The 12,708-nt window shown below is 47.1% G+C and overlaps 1 protein-coding gene across 2 annotated transcripts in view; it reads left to right on the plus strand.

The window, feature by feature from the left end:
- The first annotated feature begins 64 nt into the window (after window positions 1-64).
- Window positions 65-12,708, plus strand: part of LOC120995602 — a 78,634-nt gene continuing 65,990 nt past the window's right edge. For both annotated transcript variants that reach the window (XM_040424899.1, XM_040424900.1), the window contains exons 1-2: window positions 65-153; window positions 6,124-6,228. In XM_040424899.1, the coding sequence (XP_040280833.1) occupies window positions 127-153; window positions 6,124-6,228 (132 nt within the window). In that variant the 5' untranslated portion in view covers window positions 65-126. The remainder of the gene's footprint in view (window positions 154-6,123; window positions 6,229-12,708) is intronic.

Consider the following 12,708-nt stretch of genomic DNA (forward strand, 5'->3'; position numbering starts at 1 on the left):
GAGGAGATGGTGTTGGTGACGTCACGTACCAGTGTTCCGATCCTCCAGCCAATGAGGGCGCGGCGTGCGGAGTTTGAATCATATCCTAGGAGCACGGCAGATAAGTGTCAGTGAAAAGGCTGCAAAATGGAGAAGAAGTCAAGGAAGTTTAAGGTAACAAGGGGCTGGGTGTCCCCAATACATTAGCGGAGATGTCACTGCACTGTCCCCTCCCCGAGTATCCTGCCCGCACTCTTTATGTATTCTGCAGACGGCTTCTTGCCACTGGGACTAAATCCATTTGTGTCACTTTTTTGTGAGATGGCAGTAATCCTCCATAAAGTTAGATGTGCTTATCCTGGGGGTCTCCCTGTCTGGACCCCGTACGGATCCATAGTATACCAGGTAGGCCTGCACACACAAAGGTTGATGCATTGGCCCTGGTGCAGACATGTTGTAGGCGGGTCCAAATTGACAGAAGGCGAGGCAACAGAAATAGGCAGGGTTAGCAATACCACAGTGCAGTATAAACTACCGCCCCAGCAGAACCAGATACCACAGTGTAGTATAAACTACCGCCCCAGCAGAACCAGATACCACAGTGTAGTATAAACTACCGCCCCAGCAGAACCAGATACCACAGTGCAGTATAAACTACCGCCCCAGCAGAACCAGATACCACAGTGCAGTATAAACTACCACCCCAGCAGAACCAGATACCACAGTGCAGTATAAACTACCGCCCCAGCAGAACCAGATACCACAGTGCAGTATAAACTACCGCCCCAGCAGAACCAGATACCACAGTGCAGTATAAACTACCGCCCCAGCAGAACCGGATACCACAGTGTAGTATAAACTACTGCCCCAGCAGAACCGGATACCACAGTGCAGTATAAACTACCACCCCAGCAGAACCAGATACCACAGTGCAGTATAAACTACCGCCCCAGCAGAACCAGATACCACAGTGCAGTATAAACTACCGCCCCAGCAGAACCAGATACCACAGTGCAGTATATACTACCGCCCCAGCAGAACCAGATACCACAGTGCAGTATAAACTACCGCCCCAGCAGAACCAGATACCACAGTGCAGTATAAACTACCGCCCCAGCAGAACCAGATACCACAGTGTAGTATAAACTACCGCCCCAGCAGAACCAGATACCACAGTGCAGTATAAACTACCGCCCCAGCAGAACCAGATACCACAGTGCAGTATAAACTACCACCCCAGCAGAACCAGATACCACAGTGCAGTATAAACTACCGCCCCAGCAGAACCAGATACCACAGTGCAGTATAAACTACCGCCCCAGCAGAACCAGATACCACAGTGCAGTATAAACTACCGCCCCAGCAGAACCGGATACCACAGTGCAGTATAAACTACCGCCCCAGCAGAACCGGATACCACAGTGCAGTATAAAATACCGCCCCAGCAGAACCAGATACCACAGTGCAGTATAAACTACTGCCCCAGCAGAACCAGATACCACAGTGCAGTATAAACTACCGCCCCAGCAGAACCAGATACCACAGTGCAGTATAAACTACCGCCCCAGCAGAACCAGATACCACAGTGTAGTATAAACTACCGCCCCAGCAGAACCAGATACCACAGTGCAGTATAAACTACCGCCCCAGCAGAACCAGATACCACAGTGTAGTATAAACTACCGCCCCAGCAGAACCAGATACCACAGTGTAGTATAAACTACCGCCCCAGCAGAACCAGATACCACAGTGCAGTATAAACTACCGCCCCAGCAGAACCAGATACCACAGTGCAGTATAAACTACCGCCCCAGCAGAACCAGATACCACAGTGTAGTATAAACTACCGCCCCAGCAGAACCAGATACCACAGTGCAGTATAAACTACCGCCCCAGCAGAACCAGATACCACAGTGCAGTATATACTACCGCCCCAGCAGAACCAGATACCACAGTGCAGTATAAACTACCGCCCCAGCAGAACCAGATACCACAGTGCAGTATAAACTACCGCCCCAGCAGAACCAGATACCACAGTGCAGTATAAACTACCGCCCCAGCAGAACCAGATACCACAGTGCAGTATAAACTACTGCCCCAGCAGAACCAGATACCACAGTGCAGTATAAACTACCGCCCCAGCAGAACCAGATACCACAGTGCAGTATAAACTACCGCCCCAGCAGAACCAGATACCACAGTGCAGTATAAACTACCGCCCCAGCAGAACCAGATACCACAGTGCAGTATAAACTACCGCCCCAGCAGAACCAGATACCACAGTGCAGTATAAAATACAGCCCCAGCAGAACCAGATACCACAGTGCAGTATAAACTACCGCCCCAGCAGAACCAGATACCACAGTGCAGTATAAACTACCGCCCCAGCAGAACCAGATACCACAGTGTAGTATAAACTACCGCCCCAGCAGAACCAGATACCACAGTGCAGTATAAACTACCGCCCCAGCAGAACCAGATACCACAGTGCAGTATAAACTACCACCCCAGCAGAACCAGATACCACAGTGCAGTATAAACTACCGCCCCAGCAGAACCAGATACCACAGTGCAGTATAAACTACCGCCCCAGCAGAACCAGATACCACAGTGCAGTATAAACTACCGCCCCAGCAGAACCAGATACCACAGTGTAGTATAAACTACCGCCCCAGCAGAACCAGATACCACAGTGTAGTATAAACTACCGCCCCAGCAGAACCAGATACCACAGTGCAGTATAAACTACCGCCCCAGCAGAACCAGATACCACAGTGCAGTATAAACTACCACCCCAGCAGAACCAGATACCACAGTGCAGTATAAACTACCGCCCCAGCAGAACCAGATACCACAGTGCAGTATAAACTACCGCCCCAGCAGAACCAGATACCACAGTGCAGTATAAACTACCGCCCCAGCAGAACCGGATACCACAGTGCAGTATAAACTACCGCCCCAGCAGAACCGGATACCACAGTGCAGTATAAAATACCGCCCCAGCAGAACCAGATACCACAGTGCAGTATAAACTACTGCCCCAGCAGAACCAGATACCACAGTGCAGTATAAACTACCGCCCCAGCAGAACCAGATACCACAGTGCAGTATAAACTACCGCCCCAGCAGAACCAGATACCACAGTGTAGTATAAACTACCGCCCCAGCAGAACCAGATACCACAGTGCAGTATAAACTACCGCCCCAGCAGAACCAGATACCACAGTGCAGTATAAACTACCGCCCCAGCAGAACCAGATACCACAGTGTAGTATAAACTACCGCCCCAGCAGAACCAGATACCACAGTGCAGTATAAACTACCGCCCCAGCAGAACCAGATACCACAGTGTAGTATAAACTACCGCCCCAGCAGAACCAGATACCACAGTGTAGTATAAACTACCGCCCCAGCAGAACCAGATACCACAGTGCAGTATAAACTACCGCCCCAGCAGAACCAGATACCACAGTGCAGTATATACTACCGCCCCAGCAGAACCAGATACCACAGTGCAGTATAAACTACCGCCCCAGCAGAACCAGATACCACAGTGCAGTATAAACTACCGCCCCAGCAGAACCAGATACCACAGTGCAGTATAAACTACCGCCCCAGCAGAACCAGATACCACAGTGCAGTATAAACTACCGCCCCAGCAGAACCAGATACCACAGTGCAGTATAAACTACCGCCCCAGCAGAACCAGATACCACAGTGCAGTATAAACTACCGCCCCAGCAGAACCAGATACCACAGTGTAGTATAAACTACCGCCCCAGCAGAACCAGATACCACAGTGTAGTATAAACTACCGCCCCAGCAGAACCAGATACCACAGTGCAGTATAAACTACCGCCCCAGCAGAACCAGATACCACAGTGTAGTATAAACTACCGCCCCAGCAGAACCAGATACCACAGTGCAGTATAAACTACCGCCCCAGCAGAACCAGATACCACAGTGCAGTATAAACTACCGCCCCAGCAGAACCAGATACCACAGTGCAGTATAAACTACCGCCCCAGCAGAACCAGATACCACAGTGCAGTATAAACTACCGCCCCAGCAGAACCAGATACCACAGTGCAGTATAAACTACCGCCCCAGCAGAACCAGATACCACAGTGCAGTATAAACTACCGCCCCAGCAGAACCAGATACCACAGTGCAGTATAAACTACCGCCCCAGCAGAACCAGATACCACAGTGCAGTATAAACTACCGCCCCAGCAGAACCAGATACCACAGTGCAGTATAAACTACCGCCCCAGCAGAACCAGATACCACAGTGCAGTGCAAAATACCGCCCCAGCAGAACCAGATACCACAGTGCAGTGCAAAATACCGCCCCAGCAGAACCAGATACCACAGTGCAGTATAAACTACCGCCCCAGCAGAACCAGATACCACAGTGCAGTATAAACTACCGCCCCAGCAGAACCAGATACCACAGTGTAGTATAAACTACCGCCCCAGCAGAACCAGATACCACAGTGCAGTATAAACTACCGCCCCAGCAGAACCAGATACCACAGTGCAGTATAAACTACCGCCCCAGCAGAACCAGATACCACAGTGCAGTATAAAATACAGCCCCAGCAGAACCAGATACCACAGTGCAGTATAAAATACAGCCCCAGCAGAACCAGATACCACAGTGCAGTATAAACTACCGCCCCAGCAGAACCAGATACCACAGTGCAGTATAAACTACCGCCCCAGCAGAACCAGATACCACAGTGCAGTATAAACTACCGCCCCAGCAGAACCAGATACCACAGTGCAGTATAAAATACAGCCCCAGCAGTGGCAGCGGCACAGGGGGGAGGGAGAGACTGCTTCCTTCTCCCCTGTGCTGCTGAGGGAACATGGCGCACGCTGAGAAGAGCGCTCCATGTTCTCTGATAGTATCGGTAAATGGCAAATCTCGGTATCGAAACGATACCGGTACAAAACTATTGATTGGGTATCCATAATTCGATACCCGTTGCAACCCTAGCACACACAGATGTTAAAGCAAACTTTAACTTTTTAAATAGCTTTTGTGGTGTTAAAGGCATTGTCTCAAGATATAAATGTGTCCACTGGTTAGGGGATACGTTCCTGAATGGTGGGGTCTGACCATTGGGACCCCATAATTCTTTAAAGAGCGGCTGGAATTAGTCAAGTACAGCTGAATGGTGTGGCAGTATACATGCTTCACCACCTCTCCATGCATGATTGCACCTCCACTAATCGGATTCATATCCCCTCTCCATAGTGCAACTTTCTAACTTAAAGGAGTCACTTCAGCAAATGTAATTTATCATGTAGAGAAAGTTAATACCAGGCACTTACTAATGTATTGTGATTGTCCATATTGCCTCCTTTACTGGCTGGATTCATTTTTCCATCACCTTATACACTGCTCTTATCCAGGAGTTACGACCACCCTGCAATCCATCAGTGGTGGCCGTGCTTGCACACTATAGGAAAAGGCACCAGCCTCGGGAGTGTGCGTAGGCTGGAGCCTTTTCCTATAATGTGGATTGCAGGGTGGTCGTAACTCTTGGATATGATCAATGTATAATATGATAGAAAAATGAATCCAACCAGCAAAGGAGACAATATGGACAATCACAATACATTAGTAAGTGCCTTGTATTAACTTCCTCTACGTGATTAATGTCATTTGCTGAAGTGAGACAACCCCCTTTAATGTAAGCACTAACATATGTGAAAATCATTTCTCTGTGTCAGAGGTGTCCATACTATTCCCACAATCAATATAGATCACCTTTCCACAGTATAGGTGATCAGTGTCTGATCACTGGGGATCCTGAGCCCCTCGCTCCTCTTCTTAGTGGAGTCTGAATTGGACGGCAGTCAAGCATTTGCCTTGCCACTCCATTTAAAGTCTATAATTCTGCTTTCTCTGTCAGTCCCGTATACTGACACCATTGAAAAACTGCTACTAAAAACATGTATTCCTGGGTATTTTTATGTGCTTTTAAACATAAAAACCCCTGTCTGAGGCTAGCATATACTGGCAGATTGGCACCATTACCAGAAGACCTTGTGTGTGCATACAGCCCCTTCTCCTGAGATGTGGATGTTTCATAGCTATATTGTGCTACATTATTCACTAGTGCTCTCCTTTAGACTCCTCCTGGCTTTGTGGCGGCTGACGTAGAAGTGGATATTATAACCTGTTTGGACAGAAATGAAAGGGTCTTTCAAGCAAGAATGCTAGAAATTTTTCGAAAGGTAAGCATCTTTATACAGAGTGCTTAAAGGGAGTGTGTGATCAGAGAATTGATCGTTTTCATGTCACTCTCAAGTCTGGTTTTGCGTTGTGTGGTTGCACCAAATTTATGACATGGTGCACAGTTTTAATGTATTTGGTGCAACTGCATTGTGTTGTATGACTTATTCTTTAAAAAAAATGCACAATGGGCCTGCCTGGCGTTGGACATGACTTTTCTGAGACATTTCAAGTGTCACAGATAGTAAATGTGTCATAATTCAGGTCTAAGCTCACTTTTCTTACTTAAAGCGAACCTTTCACCAGGATTTCACCTAATAAACTATTACCAGTACCTTATAGATTATGCTCATTCTGTTTAAATGCATTTTTGTCCCGCTTTCCTGGGATGTATATTGATGAAAAAAACGACTTATAAAGTCCTTGTCTCCAGCTCCTGCAGTCACGGTGGAAGTCAAGGGGGTAGCCCTTCCCTCACTCCGGGCTGTACCTCCCCTGCCCTAACCCCGCGCGCGCCTGAAGAACAGAAGACAGGGAGGCATCAGGGACGGACGGCGCATGCGCAATTCACTTACAGGATCGCGCTTCAGTCCGCGCGATAGACGGGATCGCGCTGCTACTGAGACCAACGGCGCATGCGCCGCCAGTACAAGCGCGGTCCCGGCGACTGAGCCGGGTGTCAGTTACACTAGTTAGAGGAGGGGTTAGGGCAGGGGAGTTACAGCCCGGAGTGAGGGAAGGGCTACCCCATTGACTTCCACCGTGACTGCAGGAGCTGGAGACAAGGACTTTATAAGTCGTTTTTTTTCATCAATATACATCCCAGGAAAGCGGGACAAGAATGCATTTAAACAGAATGAGCATAATCTATAAGGTACTGGTAATAGTTTATTAGGTGAAATCCTGGTGCAAGGTTCGCTTTAAAGAGGCTCTGTCACCATGATCAACCCTATTAAACCATATAGGGCTTATAGGGCTCATCATGCTGATTAAAACGGTACCTTTTGTTTGTCTGTATGTTAAGTAGCCGCAGAGATATCTGTATTTTATTCATATACAAATGAGATGTTCGAGCACCAGAAGGTGGGGCTGAGGCATTTCAGCACTGCTATATAACACCCCCTGTGCTCTGCACACTCCCCCTCCCATTGATTGACAGGACTAGACATGCTGAGGGCAGAGCTGTATCCTAGCATCTAAATATAATATACACTATGTAGTATAGCTTCACCACACTGAGATCTGCTCAGAAAGCTAATATAATATTACTGCTTTATTCACAAGCACAATATATGATTATAAAGACACTAGTAATATGTGTTAGCTTATAAGCATTGAAAAAACATGCATCTCTGTGAAGTAATGCTATAGCTTAGTGGTATAGTGGTTTACCCTGCAGATAGAGATCTAAGGTTCAAATCCCAGAAGAGAGATACATTTTCTTTCTGTTATTTTTTTTCTCTTATTCAAAACCATATTAAAAGGCTATACTATAATAAATAATATATAATAATAAGGCCTTACTTTATTGAGAATAGTGTTTTTTTTTTCTAAAACCTATTACCTATTTATTCACAGACACAATATATGATTATAAAGAAGCCAGTAATATTTATTAGCTTTCTAAAAAACATTATTCTCAATATAATAAGGACATAGACTTTTCTTATGGGATAAATGGAAGAAAATCTCTCCTGAGATTTAAACCTAGGATCTCTACGTACAAAACCAACCACTTAACCACCAAGCTATAGCACACTTTCACACTCGCGTTTGGTGCGGATCCGTCATGGATCTGCACAGACGTATCTGTTCAGATAATACAAACGTCTGCATCCGTTCAGAACGGATCAGTTTGTATTGTCTTTAACATAGCCAAGACAGATCCGTCATGAACACCATTGAAAGTCAATGGAGGACGGATCCGTTTTCTATTGTGGCAGATTGTGTCATAGAAAATGGATCCGTCCCCATTGACTTACATTGTGTGTCAGAACGGATCCGTTTGGCTCTGTTTCATCAGACGGACACCAAAACGCTGCAAGTAGCGTTTTGGTGTCCGCCTCAAAGTGGAATGGAGACGGGACGGAGGCAAACTGATGCATTCTGAGCTGATCCTTTTCCATTCAGAATGCATTAGGGCAAAACTGATCCGTTTTGGACCGCTTGTGAGAGCCCTGAACGGATCTCCGAAACGAAAAGCCAAAACACCAGTGTGAAAGTAGCCTAAGCTAACACATATTACTGGTGTCTTTATCATCATATGTTATGCCTGTGAATAAAGTAATATGTAGATTAACCTTCTGAGCAGATCTCAGTGTGGTGAAACTATAGTGTATATGATATTTACATGGTAGGACACCGCTCTGCCCTTAGCCTGATGTCTAGCCCTGTCAATCAAGGGGAGGGGGCGTGTGCAGAGCACAGGGGGTGTTACATAGCAGTGCTCAGAATATTCAGCCCCGCCCCGAGTGCTCGAATTGCTCATTTGCATGTAAATAAAAACGCAGATTTCTCTGCAGCTGTTTAGCACACAGAGAAAAGAATAGTATAGTTTTAATCTGCATGATGAGCCCTACAAGCCAGTATGTCTGGTTTAATAGGGTTGATCCTGGTGACAGCGCTCAGTCCCCCAGATGGCGACCAAAACGGTCGCCAATGCGCCTTAAAATTTGCAGATGGCGACAAGACAAGACTGGACCGCCGCACTGCAGCTGAATATTGCATTGAAGCACAGGAGCCCATAATTTCTTGCCCTCACGCTGTTATAGGCTTCAGGCCTAGAAGGCCTGAGGCCTATGTGGTAGTAAAAGCCCAGAGCAGGTGGGCGTGATGACGTCATTGCGCCCGCCTGTGCCGGGATGCAGAGCACTGACGTGTGCGCATCTGCGTCTCACCATCCCGGGCCGTACCAGCAACGAGTGAGCGTCGGCGAAAGGACACAGGTGAGTAAAAGATTTTAGATTTTTTTTTTTTTAACTGCCGGCATTGGGGGGCATTACTGGTCGGAAGGGTAGTACTGAGGGACATTAGTGGCTGGAAGGGGACACTAGGGAATATTACTGGCCAGAAGGGTGGCACTGGGACACATTACTGGCCAGAAGGGTGGCACTGGGGGAGATTACTGGCCAGAAGGGGGGCACTGGGGGAGATTACTGGCCAGAAGGGGGGCACTGGGGGACATTACTGGCCAGAAGGGGGGCACTGGGGGACATTACTGGCCAGAAGGGGGGCACGGGGGGACATTACTGGCCAGAAGGGGGGCACTGGGGGACATTACTGGCCAGAAGGGGGGCACTGGGGGACATTACTGGCCAGAAGGGGGGCACTGGGGGACATTACTGGCCAGAAGGGGGGCACTGGGGGACATTACTGGCCAGAAGGGGGGCACTGGGGGACAGTACTGGCCAGAAGGGGGGCACTGGGGGACATTACTGGCCAGAAGGGGGGCACTGGGGGACATTACTGGCCAGAAGGGGGGCACTGGGGGACATTACTGGCCAGAAGGGGGGCACTGGGGGACATTACTGGCCAGAAGGGGGGGCACTGGGGGACATTACTGGCCAGAAGGGGGGCACTGGGGGACATTACTGGCCAGAAGGGGGGCACTGGGGGACATTACTGGCCAGAAGGGAGGCACTGGGGGACATTACTGGCCAGAAGGGGGGCACTGGGGGACATTACTGGCCAGAAGGGGGGCACTGGGGGACATTACTGGCCAGAAGGGGGGCACTGGAGGACAGTGTGGGGGGAAATTACAACTTTCGGGCATTTTACTGCTGTGGAGGCAGTGTGGGAGGGAAATTACTACTGTGGGGGGGAGATTACTACTGTGGGGGCAGTTTGGGGGGGAAATTACTACTGTGGGGGCAGTGTGGGGGGGAAATTACTACTGTGGGGGCAGTGTGGGGGGGAAATTACTACTGTGGGGGCACTGAGGGGGGGAAATTACTACTGTGGGGGCACTGAGGGGGGAAAGTTGCTACTGTGGGGGCAGTGTGGGGGGGGGAATTACTATGTTGGGGCCGTGTAGGGAAAATTACTACTGTGGCGGTAGTATGGGGGGAACTTACTATTGTGGAGGCACTGTGGGGGGGAAATTACTACTGTGGGGGGGGGAAATTACTACTGTGGGGGCAGTGTGGGGGGGGGGGAATTACTACTGTGGGGGCAGTGTGAAGGAAAATTACTGTGTGGGGGGAGATTACTATTGGGGAGGCACTGTAGGGGCATTTCTATTATCAGGACATATTAGGGGACATTATTTTAGGGAACCTATACAGTCATTATTACCTGGAGCACAATCTAGGTTTTTATTTTTACTGGGGGCATTTATAATAGCTGTAGATTCTATGGGGATATTTTTTCTATTGGGGTCACTATTTTTTCAGCAGTATAGTACCTAGGGCATTGGGGAGCACAATGGGCACAGTATTAGGAGTGGCAGCAGGATGGGGAGGTTGATGGAAAAATTGAGAAACCTAACATGTCTGTGTAACAAACTCTGTAGAGACAAAATGAATCTGAAAGAATTTGTCATGGTGGTCTGGGTCAAATAGAGAAGAAGAGGAAAGAGAAGGTCTACATGACAGAAGATGTCACTGGATGTAAGAGGTATGTGGTTCTGTATTCTTCTATATGTAGTGCTGGCTCACTACTGTGACCTGCGTCTCATCTTCTCTTCCAAGTCCTTTTTTTAATTAGAATTGTATGCCTTTTAAATTTGGTAACTAAAAATTTTATTTGGCTCCTAAATTTTTCTTTTAAATCAAATATTTTTTTATTGATTTTATAGCATTTTATAGTGAACAATACAACAAAGTAGGAAAAACCCCACCCCGTCCCTCCCCAGCCCATTCTTGCAGCCATTATAATAAACAATATAAATTCAAAGGTCCATTTTTCACGTCTTCTTATTGATCATAAAACGTCCATGAAAGCAGAGGTAAGTCCTTCACTAGGCTCCCCATGTCCCACCATCACAGCATACATTACTCTCACATACATTCACTACAGCTCACTATAGCAATACTATGCAGGGTAACATTCAATTTTCAAAAATCTACTCTCCCGCTACATTGTTACATTTAGGACATTAGACTAAAACATCGTAATGATCTATCCACAAAGACCATATTTTATTAAATTTTTTGTTGTTCCCTCTTTTCTGGTACACATAGCTTTCTAGTTTGACTAGTATATGTATTTTGTTTATCAGTTGCGACAAGAGTGGAGGATCAGGAGCAATCCAATAGAAAGCTATCAGCTTCCTGGCTTGGTATAATATTCTCAGGATAGCCAGCCTCAATTCACTAGAGACTGGGATATCTCCCATATGACCTAGTAAATATACCAAAGGGGATAAATCAATCTGCACATGATATACAGTGTTGATTAATTCCCGAACATCTATCCAGTAGCGCCGAAGTCTCGGGCAATTCCATATCATGTGAACCAGGTCTCCGTTATGAGCTCCACATCGCTGACAGGTATCATCTGACCGATAACCCATTCTAAACAGCAAAGCCGGTGTCCTATACACCCTATGTAATAGAAAGAGTTGAGAGACTCTATGAGCCTCACTTACTGCCACATTTGGAAAGCTTTCTACTACCTCTTCCCACTGCTCTACTGACAAACCGGGAATATCTTGCTTCCATTTGTCATATAATTTTAACGGTTGAGATTTCTGAATTGCTTCCATGAGGGTCAGATAATGAAGTGTAATTACTCCTTTTGTCGCCCCTCTAGTAGAAGTAAGATCTAGTATGACATGCTTTCCAGCGGGAATTATTTCCTCCTGCTTCCCCTGCGCCTGAATAGCATGTCTAACTTGCAGGTAAACGTAAAAGAGAGATTTAGGTAACTCATATTCCTGTTGTAGTACTGCAAAACTCTTAAGGGACGTTTCTGTGTATAGCTTATACATTTGGTCAAGACCATATCGTTCCCAGGCCTTGGCAGACGGGATTTTATCCAATTCCTTATAGGTAAAATTCGGCCATATTGGAGTAAAGTTCCTGTATCCACGAATTCCTGCTATATTCCTAGCTTTCCACCATACCTTATGTATAACACGCAGAAGGCTATATTGTCCTCCCATTTTGTCAAAAGTACCGTCCTCTAGGGCTGCCATTATACATCTACCACCAATAAGATGTTGCACAATCCTTCCTACTGTGTTAACAGTGTCATTTTCTCCCCAACCTCTGATATGTTGTAATTGGGCCGCTAAGTAATACATCCAGGGGTCTGGGACACCCAACCCTCCCTGGGTCTTGGATCTACATAGAGTAGCAAGCTTTATACGTGGAATCCCTTTCTTCCAAATAAGGTCACGGAATATCGCATTAACAGTGTGGAAGATTTTAAGTGGTATCCAAGTCGGTGCATTATGAAGGATATACAAAAGTTGCGGCATAAGTATCATTTTTAAAAGATTAGTGCAACCAATTAATGTCAAGGGTAATTTAGACCACACC

This window comes from Bufo bufo, chromosome 3 (genome assembly GCF_905171765.1).
Source record: "Bufo bufo chromosome 3, aBufBuf1.1, whole genome shotgun sequence".
Taxonomy (NCBI): Eukaryota; Metazoa; Chordata; class Amphibia; order Anura; family Bufonidae; genus Bufo; species Bufo bufo.